We start from the raw sequence: 12,159 nt of genomic DNA, 5'->3' as shown, positions 1-12,159 counted from the left end.
TTTGGCTCGGGTCATGATCACAGAGTCCTGGGATCAAGTCCTGCATCGGGCTCCCCACAGGGAGCCTGCTTCCCCCTCTACCTGTCTCTGCTTCTCTCTCTCTCATGAATAAATAAATAAAATCTTTAAAAAAGGAATATGTGGGTATTTGTTTTTTGTTTTTTTAAAGTACATTCCACATCCAGCATGGAACCTCAACACGGGGCTTTAACTCACAATTCTGAGCTCAAGACCTGAGTTGAGATCAAGAGTCTGGATGTTCAACTGACTAAGGCACCCAGGTGTCCAAGAACCTGTCCTCACTTCTAAAAGAGAGGACAAAAAAAAAAAAAGACACACAAAAAAATAAATAAATAAAAATAAAAGAGAGGACAACTCATTAAAAATGTGTAGTCTGAAATATTTTTTGATTTACAAAACTGCCTTAAATGAATTAGCACTGTTTTGAATAGACTTATACCAGTGTTCTCCCTGGTAAGTTAACCTTGTCCAGCCTCTCTCACTACCTTCATCCCAACCTGGAACAAACAAATCAACAGTCATCCACCTACTATGGGGAGATAAAAGACTTAAAATAACTATAAACTATAAAAATACCCTCATGCACTTTAGCCACAAGCACATATCATGACGATGATCTTGTGAAGCCCCATAGCAGATTCACTTGTAAGCATTTACACTGAAAGTTGGCCTAGAAAAGAACACTATAAAAACATACCCCATTAGAAGCTTTCTTCTTTGCTTTCCACTCATCCAGTTGTGCCTTTGTCTTTGCGTCAACTTTAACAAGTAGCTTCTTTTCTCCTATCTGCAGGTCATGCAACAATCTGAGTGCACGGAGGGTAGACTCAGGTTCCTTATACTCACAGAAGCCAAAGGCTAGAAATGGATATAAAGAATTAGTGAAATATCAATTCAGCTGGGGGGGATGGGTAACTGAGTGACAAGCATTAAGGTGGGCATGTGATGTGATGAGCATTGAGTGTTATATGCAACTCAGGAATTACTGAAAACTATATCTGAAATTAATAATGTACTATACATATGCTAGAAATTGAATTTAAATTAAAAAAAGTTGTGAAAACAAAATATTTATGGAAAATTAAAATCACTAGAGACCAAATGTTATAATACTAGGTTATTCATGCTATCACTCTTCCTTTCCTTCAATTACCCTTGATGATTTTACTTTTAGCACCTTCAAACTACCAAAAGAAAAGAGAACAAAAATGGGAAGGAAGGAAAAAATCTAATTGGGCAAATTGCTACTTATTGGAAATGCTGATAAAATATTTAGTAGAACCAGCAAGTCATTGAGTCTTTTAATTATTTCCTGAATTCATTCCATCCAGACTTCCTAACAGCTACAAAGAAGTGACAACAGGTTCCCTGAACCTATTACAAGCACTTAAAAACTTTTTAAGATTTTATTTATTTATTCATGAAGGACAGAGAGAGAGACAGACAGACACAGAGGCCGAGGGAGAAGCAGACCCCATGCAGGGACCCCGACATGGGACTCAATCCCAGGTCTCCAGGATCACACCGTGTTGAAGATGGCGCTAAACTGCTGAAACACCCAGGTTGCCCATTTTTCCCTTTTTTTTTTTCATTTTTCTTTTTTTGAATAGCAGCTGCTTCTCCTGTTTGTTTTATAAATATTAATTTATTTATTTTAGAGACAGAGACAGAAAGATAGAGCGCAAGCAGAGAATCTCAAGCAGACTCCCTGCTCAGCAAGGAGCAACATGGAAATCAAGTCAGACGCCTTACCGACTCAACCACCCAGGGACCCCAAAGCACTTTCCAATTCTGAAAAATTAAACTACAAAAGTACTGACCTATTATCTGAGTTATACGTTTGATTTTTTTGTATCTGTTTAATTTTAATAACTAGTCACACCATTATTACTATGATTTAAATCAGAGATACTGGGATGCCTGGGTGGCTCAGCAGCTGAGCGTCTGCCTTCAGCTCCGGCTCAGGGCGGGCTGTGATCAAGTCCCGCATGGGCTCTCTGCAGGGAGCCTACTTCTCCCTCTGCCTATGTCTCTGCCTATCTCTCATGAATAAATAAATATTTTTTAAAAAATCAGAGATATTAAGATATACATTTTAAAGGAGGAATCTAAAAATTCAAAATAAATGAATCCAAATGTGTATCCAAATACATATAGTTAAGGACACAACCACACAGAGAGAAACTATTCTGAGTGATTTTAAAATAGCAAATCTGACCATAGGTTTAAGTGTGATGTATCTTAAGGATAGAAGCCTTTTACTAAAAAAGAAAAATTTCTATAATCATATTGCTGATGATAGTGTTGGTGTTATTAAGTATTAAACTGTTGTATTTGATGAAGCAAGCCAGTAATTATTTGTCTATCATCCCAATGTCCTTGAAACTCATTTTTTTCCCATTCCCATTTTCCCATTCCCATTCTCAGTATGGGAAAAAAAGAAAAGATATATGACAGAGAAGGTTAAATAAAAACCTTTAGGGATCCCTGGGTGGCGCAGCGGTTTGGCGCCTGCCTTTGGCCCAGGGCGCGATCCTGGAGACCCAGGATCGAATCCCACATCAGGCTCCCGGTGCATGGAGCCTGCTTCTCCCTCTGCCTGTGTCTCTGCCTCTCTCTCTCTCTCTCTCTCTCTGTGACTATCATAAATAAATAAAAATTAAAAAAAAAAAAATTTAAAAACCTTTATGTCCTGAATGTAAACTAATGTGTACTGGAAAAACACAAAAGCAAAGAATAAACAAGTGAGTTTTTTTGTTTTTTTTTTTTTAGTTTTTTTTTTTTTTTAAGTACGTTTTAAAAAATATTTAAGTAATCTCTATACCCAACATGGGGTATCATGAGGCTTGAACTCACAGCCCCAAGAAAGAGTTGCATGCTCCTCTAACTGAGCCAGCCTGTCCTCCCAAGACTAAACAGACAAGTCTTATAAGGAGTATAACTAATTACCAGACTATGATTTCTTTTTTTAAGATTTTGTTTATTTATGAGAGAGAGAGAGAGAAGGGGGGGGGCAGAGGGAGGAGCAGGCTCTCTACAGGGAGCCTGATGCGGGATTCAATCTCAAGACCCCAGGATCACAACCTGAGCCAAAGGGAGACGCTCAATCACTGAGCCACCCAGGCACTCCACCAGACTACAATTTTTAAAGCAATTTCCCACTAAAAGGAACCAGAGTTCTTTAAAGAAATGGCTGATCCTAATTATGGGACAGAAAAACTTCTAGATAAGCTTAGATTCCAAATCCCAGATAATATTCCAGACAACAAGGTAACTATCAAAGGGAGTTAGGCTTTTGTCAAACCATTGGAAAGCTTGGAATTGCTTACAAATAATAAAAGGAGGAAATGGATAGAGTATAGGATAAGCACAACTGGCCATGGTTTGATAAATGTTAAGGCTAGGTGATGAGAATGTGGGAGTTCGTCATATTATTATAATTTTATAATATGTGGATGAACTTTCCAATAATACTGTTTAAAGAATGTACATCAAACAGGTACTTTTACAACAAGTATGAAAAATAAGTTTGTTTCTAAGACTAATAGGTCATCTCACCACCTGTTCTGCTTTCTTCCTAAATCCTAACTGTTGAATGTTGATCATATATTACTGCTCTGAGGGAAAAAAAAAATGACTTTTCAAAATAGTATTGTAAAAAAAAAAAGTCTGAGTAATTTTTCCTCTCCTACCTTTCCTGTTAATACTTTCCCACTTTCTAATCTCAACTATCAGCTAAATCTTCCCAACTGCCTCTAATCCTTTTCCAATAAGAAGGAAGACAGAGTGTTGACAGAATATTCCCATGGTTCAGGGCAATGAGAGCAAAACATGCAACATGTAATTTATGCACACAGGTTAAAATGATCTCACAAAGAAAAAACTACCTACCTTGAAGTTTCCCAGATGCACCTTGTACTCTCTTCCAGCTCAAAACCAAGCCACATTTCTTAAAAACAAAATAAAGAAAAATGATCATTATCATTTAAAAAAATCAACTAATCAGTAATAAAAGTAAGAGCACAATCATATTTCCACCAGGAGAATATAAAAAACAAAATCATATCAGGTTATTAAATTTCTTAAAATTCCATCCATTCCCACATATCCATTACATGAAAGAAAATAGATAATACAGTTAAAAGAAAAATATAAATTCTAACAAATTCTTATTTACAGGAAAATTGACTATCTTTTAGATTTTATTTATTTTAGGAGGAGGAGAGCACACAAGAGTGGGGAATCCCAAGCAGACTCCATGCTGATGAGTGTGGAGCCTAACTCAGGGCTCGATTTCACGATCCTGAGATTACAACCTGAGCCAAAAGCAAGAGTCAGATGCTCATCAACTGAGCCACTCAAGCACCCTTTGACTACCTTTTAATAAATTAGAAATTTTACAGCATTTTTATCCAACCCAAAATATATACATAAAAACAAAATTGCCAATATTATATTTAAAATAAACTATAATAAATTCATGTAAATACTATGAATCCAGAAAGATTATGTTTTAAAACACACATATATTTTAAAGAACTTTTTCAAAGATTTTTTTTTTTTAAGATTTTATTTATTTGAGAGAGAGAGAGAGAGAGAGAGAGAGAGAGGCAGAGACAGAGGGAGAAGCAGGCTCCATGCAGGGAGCCCGACACCGGACTCAATCCCCCATCTCCAGGATCACACCCTAGGCCGAAGGTGGCGCCAAACCGCTGAGCCACCAGGGCTGCCCTCAAAGATTTTTTTTTTAAGTAATCTCTACACCCAATGTGGGGCTTGAACTCACAACTCTGAGATCAAGAGTCCCATGCTCTACTAGCTAAGCCAGCCAGGTACCCCAATATTATAAAGGACTTTTTAAAGATTTTATTTATTTGAGAGAGAGACACAGAAATAACAAGAGAGAGCATGAACAAGGAGAGGGAGAAGCAGGCATCTCGCTGAGCAGGGAGGGAACCCAATGCAGGTCTCAATCCCAGGACCCTGATATTATAACCTGAGCCATCCAGGCACCCCATAAAGGACTTTTAGTAACAGGAAAACGCTTGATAGGGAATGCAAAAATAACATGGGACATGAAATTACAGACATATAATAAGACTTTATGTAAAGAAAAAAAAGTCCATAAAACAATGAAAAAGATTAATGGGGCAGGTTGAAGAGTAAAACATTACATTTTGTTTACATTCAAAGTTTTTAAATATATATATATATATTTTTAAGATTTATTTATTTAGGAGCACCTGAGAGGCTCAGCTGGTTAAGTGTCTGCATTTGTTCAGGTCATGATCTCAGGGTTCCGGGATCAAGCCCCGCATCTGGCTTCCTGCTGCACTCTCCCTCTGCCCTTCCCCTACATGTTCTGATGCTAACAAATAAATAAAATCTTAAAAAGATTTATTTGATAGCACATGAGGCCAAACAAGGAGAGAGGCACGGGGAGAGGGAGACAGTCTCAAGTAGACTCAACTGAGCAGGGAGCCTGACACAGGGCTTGATTGCAAAACCCGGAGATTATGACCTGAGCCAAAATCAAGAGTCAGACACTTAGCCAACTCTGCCACTGAGGCATCCCAAACATTATTTCTAATTATTAAAAACTAGGTTAAAAAATATAGTTATTTGTGGAAAATGGTAAATGAAGATTGCCTGTCAAAGCTCAGAGAACACATGAATTTTTCACATCTCCCTTCAGAGAAACCAGTAAAATGATTATCAAGGAATATAAAAGATATAAACCCCTGAGGTCAGACACTGTATGAAAAAATAGCAGTAGAATTAAAATTTTGAAAAGAAAAAGGGCAAATAGAAAGATGGGAACTCATTCAAGTAGATTAGAAAAAAAAAAAGGCTGTAACTTCAAGTGTCTACAAATGAAAATATTGTTAAGAATTAGGCTAATTGGGGATCCCTGGGTGGCGCAGCGGTTTGGCGCCTGCCTTTGGCCCAGGGCGCGATCCTGGAGACCCGGGATCGAATCCCACATTGGGCTCCCGGTGCATGGAGCCTGCTTCTCCCTCTGCCTGTGTCTCTGCCTCTCTCTCTCTGTCTGTGTGACTGTCATAAATAAATAAATAAATAAATAAATAAATAAATAAATAAATAAATAAATAAATAAATAAATAAATAAATAAAAAGAATTAGGCTAATTGAAAAAAATAAAAATGAAAATAAAAATAAAAGAATTAGACTAACTGATTCTACAAAGTCAGTGATCTAGGCTGGAGGTAAAAGGTATGCACAGTGGAGAATGGGGTGCATGGGGAGCATGAGGCTGGATAAAAACAGGTGCTTGCAAGGTACCTGGGTGGCTCAGTCAGTTAAGGATCTGGTCGTCAGCTCAGGTCATGATCTCAGGGTCCTGGGATCAAGCCCCACATCAGACTTCATGCTCAGCATGGAATCTGCTTCTCCCCTGCTCCTATTCCTTGTGTTCTCTCATTCAAATAAAATCTTTTTTTTTTTTAAAGATTTTATTTATTTATTCATGATGGGGGAGGGGGCAGACGCAGGCAGAGGGAGGAGCAGGCTCCATGCAGGGAGTCTGACCTGGGACTCCAGGATCACGCCCTGGGCGGAAGGCAGGTGCTTAAACCACTGAGCCACCCAGGCCGCCCTAAAATCTTTAAAAAAAAAAAAAAAAAAAAAAAACAGGTGCTTGCCTCACAATATGAATATGGAATAATCAAAGCCTCAGAGTTCTTTTTTTTTTTAAGATTTTATTTATTTATTCATGAGAGGCACAGAGAGAGAGAGAGGCAGAGACATAGGCTCTTCTGCAGGGAGCAGGCTCCATGCAGGGAGCCCTGAGCCTAATGAAGGCAGATGCTTAACCCCTGAGCCACCAAAGAGACCCAAAGGCTCAGAGTTCTTCAGGCAACTACTTTACTCTCCATCCCCAGAGAATATAACCTGCCGTCTTTACAAACAACTACACTATCCCTATCCTCAAGGAAGACAGAATAAAGCTAAGGTCTGAAGAAAGAGAACAGGCTTGATACAGAGCACCAGATAGATACAAAAGATCAGGATGGGATACAGAAAGGGTAACAAGAGAAGAAAGTAAGGTAGACAATACACTTTAATTCAGTTCTTCACCCTCAATCACATATAGGCCACCATATACTCACTAGGCATGAAACGAAGTTTGCTAGAGAAACAAATCAGCTCCAAAGAAAATTCCATATACTAACATTCAAAACCTCTAGCTGCTGGGTTGATTACCCCACAATGATGCTCAACATTTTATAAACCCAGCTTAGGCATACAAAAAGACTACTTTTTATTTTTTTAAGATTTTTTTTTCTTCAAGATTTTATTTATTTATTCATGAGAGACACAGAGAGAAAGGCAGAAACATAGGCAGAGGGAGAAGCAGGCTCCTTGCAAGCAGCCTGATGTGGGACTCGATCTCAGGACCCCAAGGATCAGGACCTAAGCCAAAGGCAGACAATTACTGAGCCACCAGGCATCCCTAAGATTTTACTTTTTAAATTAATCTCTAGGGATCCCTGGGTGGCACAGCGGTTTAGCGCCTGCTTTGGCCCAGGGCGCGATCCTGGAGACCTGGGATCAAGTCCCACATCGGGCTCCCGGTGCATGGAGCCTGCTTCTCCCTCTGCCTATGTCTCTGCCTCTCTCTCTCTGTGACTATCATAAATAAATAAAAATTAAAAAATTAATTAATTAATTAATTAATTAATCTCTATATCCAAAATGGAGTTTGAACTCACAACCTCAAATCAAGAGTCACATGCTCCACCGACCCAGTCAGCCAGGTACCCCTAAAAAACTTTTAATCCCTAACTCTTAAATATAAAGATAATCAAGGATCACTAGATATTTAAGGAATGCCTTAAAAGAAAAATGAAAGAGATAAATTCAGGAATAAAACTTAAAAACAAAACACTCTGCTGTACATGTAAGTCAAAAATAGGTTTCAAAAGAGGTTTTTGAGGCACCTGGGTGGCTCAGTTGCTTAAGTGGCTTTTGATTTCAACTCAGGTCTTTATCATGGGATCATAGGTTCAGGCTCTATGTTGAGCTCCAAGCTGGGCATGGAGCCTACTTAATAGAAAGAGTGGGCAGCCCATTGGCTCAGCGGATTAGCACCGCCTTCAGCCCAGGGCATGATCCTGGAAACCCAGGATTAAGTCCCACGTCAGCTCCCTGCATGGAACCTGCTTCTCCCTCTGCCTGTGTCTCTGCCTCTGTCTCTCATGAATAAATAAATAAGATCTTAAAAAAAAAAGAGAGAGAAGAGGTTCCAAAATAGAATATATATATAAAATCTCCACACACCGGCACAAAAATATTCACAGCATCATTATTCATAATAACCAAAAAGTAGAAATAACTCCATTGTCTCTTAAGTTATGAATGGATAAACAAAAAATGATATATTCATTAAATAGAATATTTATTCATAAAAAGAAACAAAATACTGTCATAAGCTACAATATAGATGAAGCCTAAAAATATATTAAAAAAAACAAAACATGAAAGCGATACATATTCTATGATTCTGCTTATTATGTATGATGCCCAGAATAGGCAAATCTACATGGACAGAAGGCAGGATGGTGGTTGCCATATGCTGGGGAGGGAAGAGAACGAGACGTGATTTACTGAGTAGAGGGTTTCTACTTGGGGTGATGAAAATGTTCCAAAATTAAGACAGTGGTGATGTTTGTGCAACTTTCTGAATATACTAAAAACCACTGGATTATGCTTTATAAAAGGGTGAATTTTATGGTTTATGAATAATATCACAGTAAAGAGTTTTTTAAAAATGCCCTCCATTTGAGGGAAAAAATTGGCATTATCTTGTAAAAGTGAAGATAAACCTGTCCTAAAACTCCGAAATTCCACTTCTAAGAGAATTACATGAAGAAATTCTTTCACGTTCACTGAGGAAAACAGGATATTACCAATAATAACACAGCAAAACATAATATCAAGAATAGAAACAATCCATATGACTATCATTAGAAAATTGACGATTCAGGGACAGCTGAGTGGCTCAGCAGTTGAGCGCCTGCCTTCAGCTCAGGATGTGATCCCAGAGTTCTGGGATTGAGTCCCGTATCAGGCTCTTGCATTATGCCTGCTTCTCCTCCCTCTGCCTGTGTCTCTGCCTCTCTCTGTCCTCTCATGAATAAATAAATAAAATCTTAAAAAAAAAAAAAAAGAAAATTGACAATTCATGGTACATTTCAACGATGCAATGATATATAGAAGTGGTAAATAAACTAGTTATATATATATGTTGGGTGAAAAAAGCAAGTTATGAAGAAGTACAGAATTAAAACTTATGAATTATAAATTTTTATGAATACATTAACATGTAATTAAAGTAAAAACCACATACAGGAATGATAAACACCAAATTTAGGATAGTGGATTACCTCTGGTTAGACTATTCATTCAAGATTTTGCAGAATGAAATTTTTAAAATAAAAAGGAGAAAATAATTAGAAATCCTTTTTCTGCCTTTTCATACATTTGAAATCCAAAACAATAAAATTAAAATGAGAACAGTTTAACTTACAGCAAGGAGCTGTCTTATAAGCATGTCGGAGGCTTTCTCAGAAATGTTGCCAACAAAAACTGTTGTAGTGGGACCACAATTTTCATCATTTTCTTTAGCCTTTAAGCCTGGGTGATCCTTTCTTGCTCCCAAATGCTTTCCAACCATGGACACAGTGGGTACTAAAACCTAGAGTGAAGAAAAGCAATAAAATTTGAGCTGGCTATTACGTTTCCTATCATATTTAATGTAACTTTATTCTAAAAACAATTTTAAAGTAGAAAATATATAGCATATTACTATTAAAGGTTCTACATACTTAATCTAAAGCTTCTATCACATTTTTCATTAATGCAAATTCATTCATGACAAGTAAAAATCCACTACTGGATTACCTTTCTCTTATTAGAAAGATTTATTTGAGAGAGAACAGGGGCAGAGGGAGAGAGAGAATCTCAAGCAGACTCCCATGGAGCCTGATGTGGAGCTAATGAGCCCTGATTTCTAGTAACCCTGACATCATGACCTGAGCCAAAATCAAAAGTCAGACATTTTTAACCAACTGAACTACCCAGGCACTCCAGATTACCCTTCTTTGGAAATTAACTTGGAATAGCAAATAAAGATAAATTGGATAGAGAATTTTTTTAATTTTAAGACAAAATTTAAAATATCCAAAACATCATAAGTCATTTAAAATTATCAAATAGGGCAGCCCTGGTGGCTCAGTGGTTTAGCGCCATCTTCAGCCCAGGGCATGATCCTGGAGACCTGGGATCAGTCCCAGGTCAGGCTCCCTGCATGGAGCCTGCTTCTCCCTCTGCCTGTGTCTGCCTCTCTCTCTCTCTCTCTGTCTCTCATGAATAAATAAATAAAATCTTTTTAAAAATTAAATAAATAAATAAAATAAAATTATCAAATATATCCAGGAGTTTCTTCAAAATTTTACTCTATACTAACATAACAGCAAGTTTCAGGGCACTTGGGTGGCTTAATCAGTTGGGTGTCAGACTCTTAATTTCAGCTCAGGTTATGACCACAAGGTTGTGGGACAGAGCCCCACAAAAGACTCTACCCTCAGGAGGGAGTCTGCTTCTCCACCTCAATCTCACTCTGCCTCCAAAACCACGTTTCTTTCCAAAATAAATAAATCCAAAAAGAATTTTTTTAAATAAAAGTAAATGTCAATCATCACCACTAATCCTCTGATAGAGTATTTGAATACTCTCGTAACACTCTCTAACATTTAAATTTTACTATGCAGTTAATTGCATTTTTTAATTTTCCCTTTCTAACTTTCAACTTCCCAGAGGAAGGAACAGTCTTACTCATTTTTATATCTGGAATTGAATTTAGCAAAACATCCAGAGCAGGCACGGAATAAATAATGGTGAACTGAGGGAACTGCTCCAAACCCCAAGTCCCACCTTTTCCTAGGCTGAAATGCAAGAGGTTAAGAGTACTTATCATGTGCAGGTTTTACAAAACAGCCAAACAATGGGTATCCAATGCAAGAAAAATTAGACACCCTCTTGGTCTGAAAAAAACATATCTTCTTAGAGGTCTGCCTCATAGCAGACTCCTGTTTGCCCACAGAATTACCATCTCCTTTTTATTATGAATAACTCCCCCCTCCCTCCCTTTACAAAATCCACAGCTAAAATAACAGTTAAAAGTAATGAGATCTACCCTCTATCATAGTCGAATTCCAAATGAAGCCTGATACTCTACCACTTAACTCAAAGAAAAATTCTGGTTAAACAGTTCAAGAGGAAGAGAAGGTTATTATTTATTCATGTGTTACAGCATATTAGCATTATGAAGTAAGATGCTTAGAGTGTACAAATGCTTTGACGAATGTGAAGAATTAAGACTTAAAAAGACTGAATAATGAAACATTTTAAAAGAATAAAGGCTTCAAGAAAACTGTTTTTTAACCTCTGGTTACAGATATCATACCAGAGGACAGAGAAAAAAGTTTGGAAGGCACTAAAAATTATGCAGGTGAAAGTAAAGAATGGAAATATATTCAATACAAATTTTATTTCAAAATTTAAATTTTTACTAGGATCACTTCTATAGTTTTTTTTTCTATGAGGTTATTAAATGTGTCAGATCATTCTATCTCCTATGATCAAGACAAGAAGGAGGAGTGATTAAAGAACCAATCTAAAATAACAAGTGTATGAAAAGTCTAGAGAATTTGAGGTGAATCATAAAACCATTTATTGGGGGTGCCTATTTTAAGGGCAATTGCATACTATGCATAGCTGAGTGAAAATGATACTCAAGTAGTATGGTATACATGGATGCTATCACTCTCAATTATTCTTTTGAACACTTAATTTATCTAAGTTAATCAAGTGTTTTTTAGCTTTAAAGGCAATAGCCCTACTGTATCTCCTAATTCCTCCTTAAAATTATACTTACAGTTGGAGCAGGAGCCATAATGCTCATTGGTACAGGAATCATTGGGGTCCCTAAGAAGAAAGCATAATAAATCTTATGAATATAAGCATATGAGACTATACTCTATATCAATTACATGGCACGCAAGTAGGTATCTTCACTCAGTCAATTTAAGTAGAAATGTATGAGTAATGAAAATG

The 12,159-nt window shown here is 37.2% G+C and overlaps 1 protein-coding gene across 3 annotated transcripts in view; it reads right to left on the bottom strand.

The window, feature by feature from the left end:
* Window positions 1-12,159, bottom strand: part of RBM25 (RNA binding motif protein 25) — a 53,044-nt gene that overhangs the window by 26,088 nt on the left and 14,797 nt on the right. For all 3 annotated transcript variants that reach the window (XR_012036885.1, XM_072839205.1, XM_072839204.1), the window contains 4 exons: window positions 11,981-12,030; window positions 9,572-9,739; window positions 3,913-3,970; window positions 719-879 (listed from right to left, as the gene is read on the bottom strand). Coding sequence is in view for 2 of the 3 variants with exons in the window: in XM_072839205.1 (XP_072695306.1) it covers window positions 719-879; window positions 3,913-3,970; window positions 9,572-9,739; window positions 11,981-12,030 (437 nt within the window). In the remaining variant the exon portion in view is untranslated. The remainder of the gene's footprint in view (window positions 1-718; window positions 880-3,912; window positions 3,971-9,571; window positions 9,740-11,980; window positions 12,031-12,159) is intronic.

The sequence above is a fragment of the Canis lupus genome, chromosome 9, assembly GCF_048164855.1.
Source record: "Canis lupus baileyi chromosome 9, mCanLup2.hap1, whole genome shotgun sequence".
Classification (NCBI taxonomy): domain Eukaryota; kingdom Metazoa; phylum Chordata; class Mammalia; order Carnivora; family Canidae; genus Canis; species Canis lupus.
This window is presented reverse-complemented; position numbering and strand designations above follow the sequence as displayed.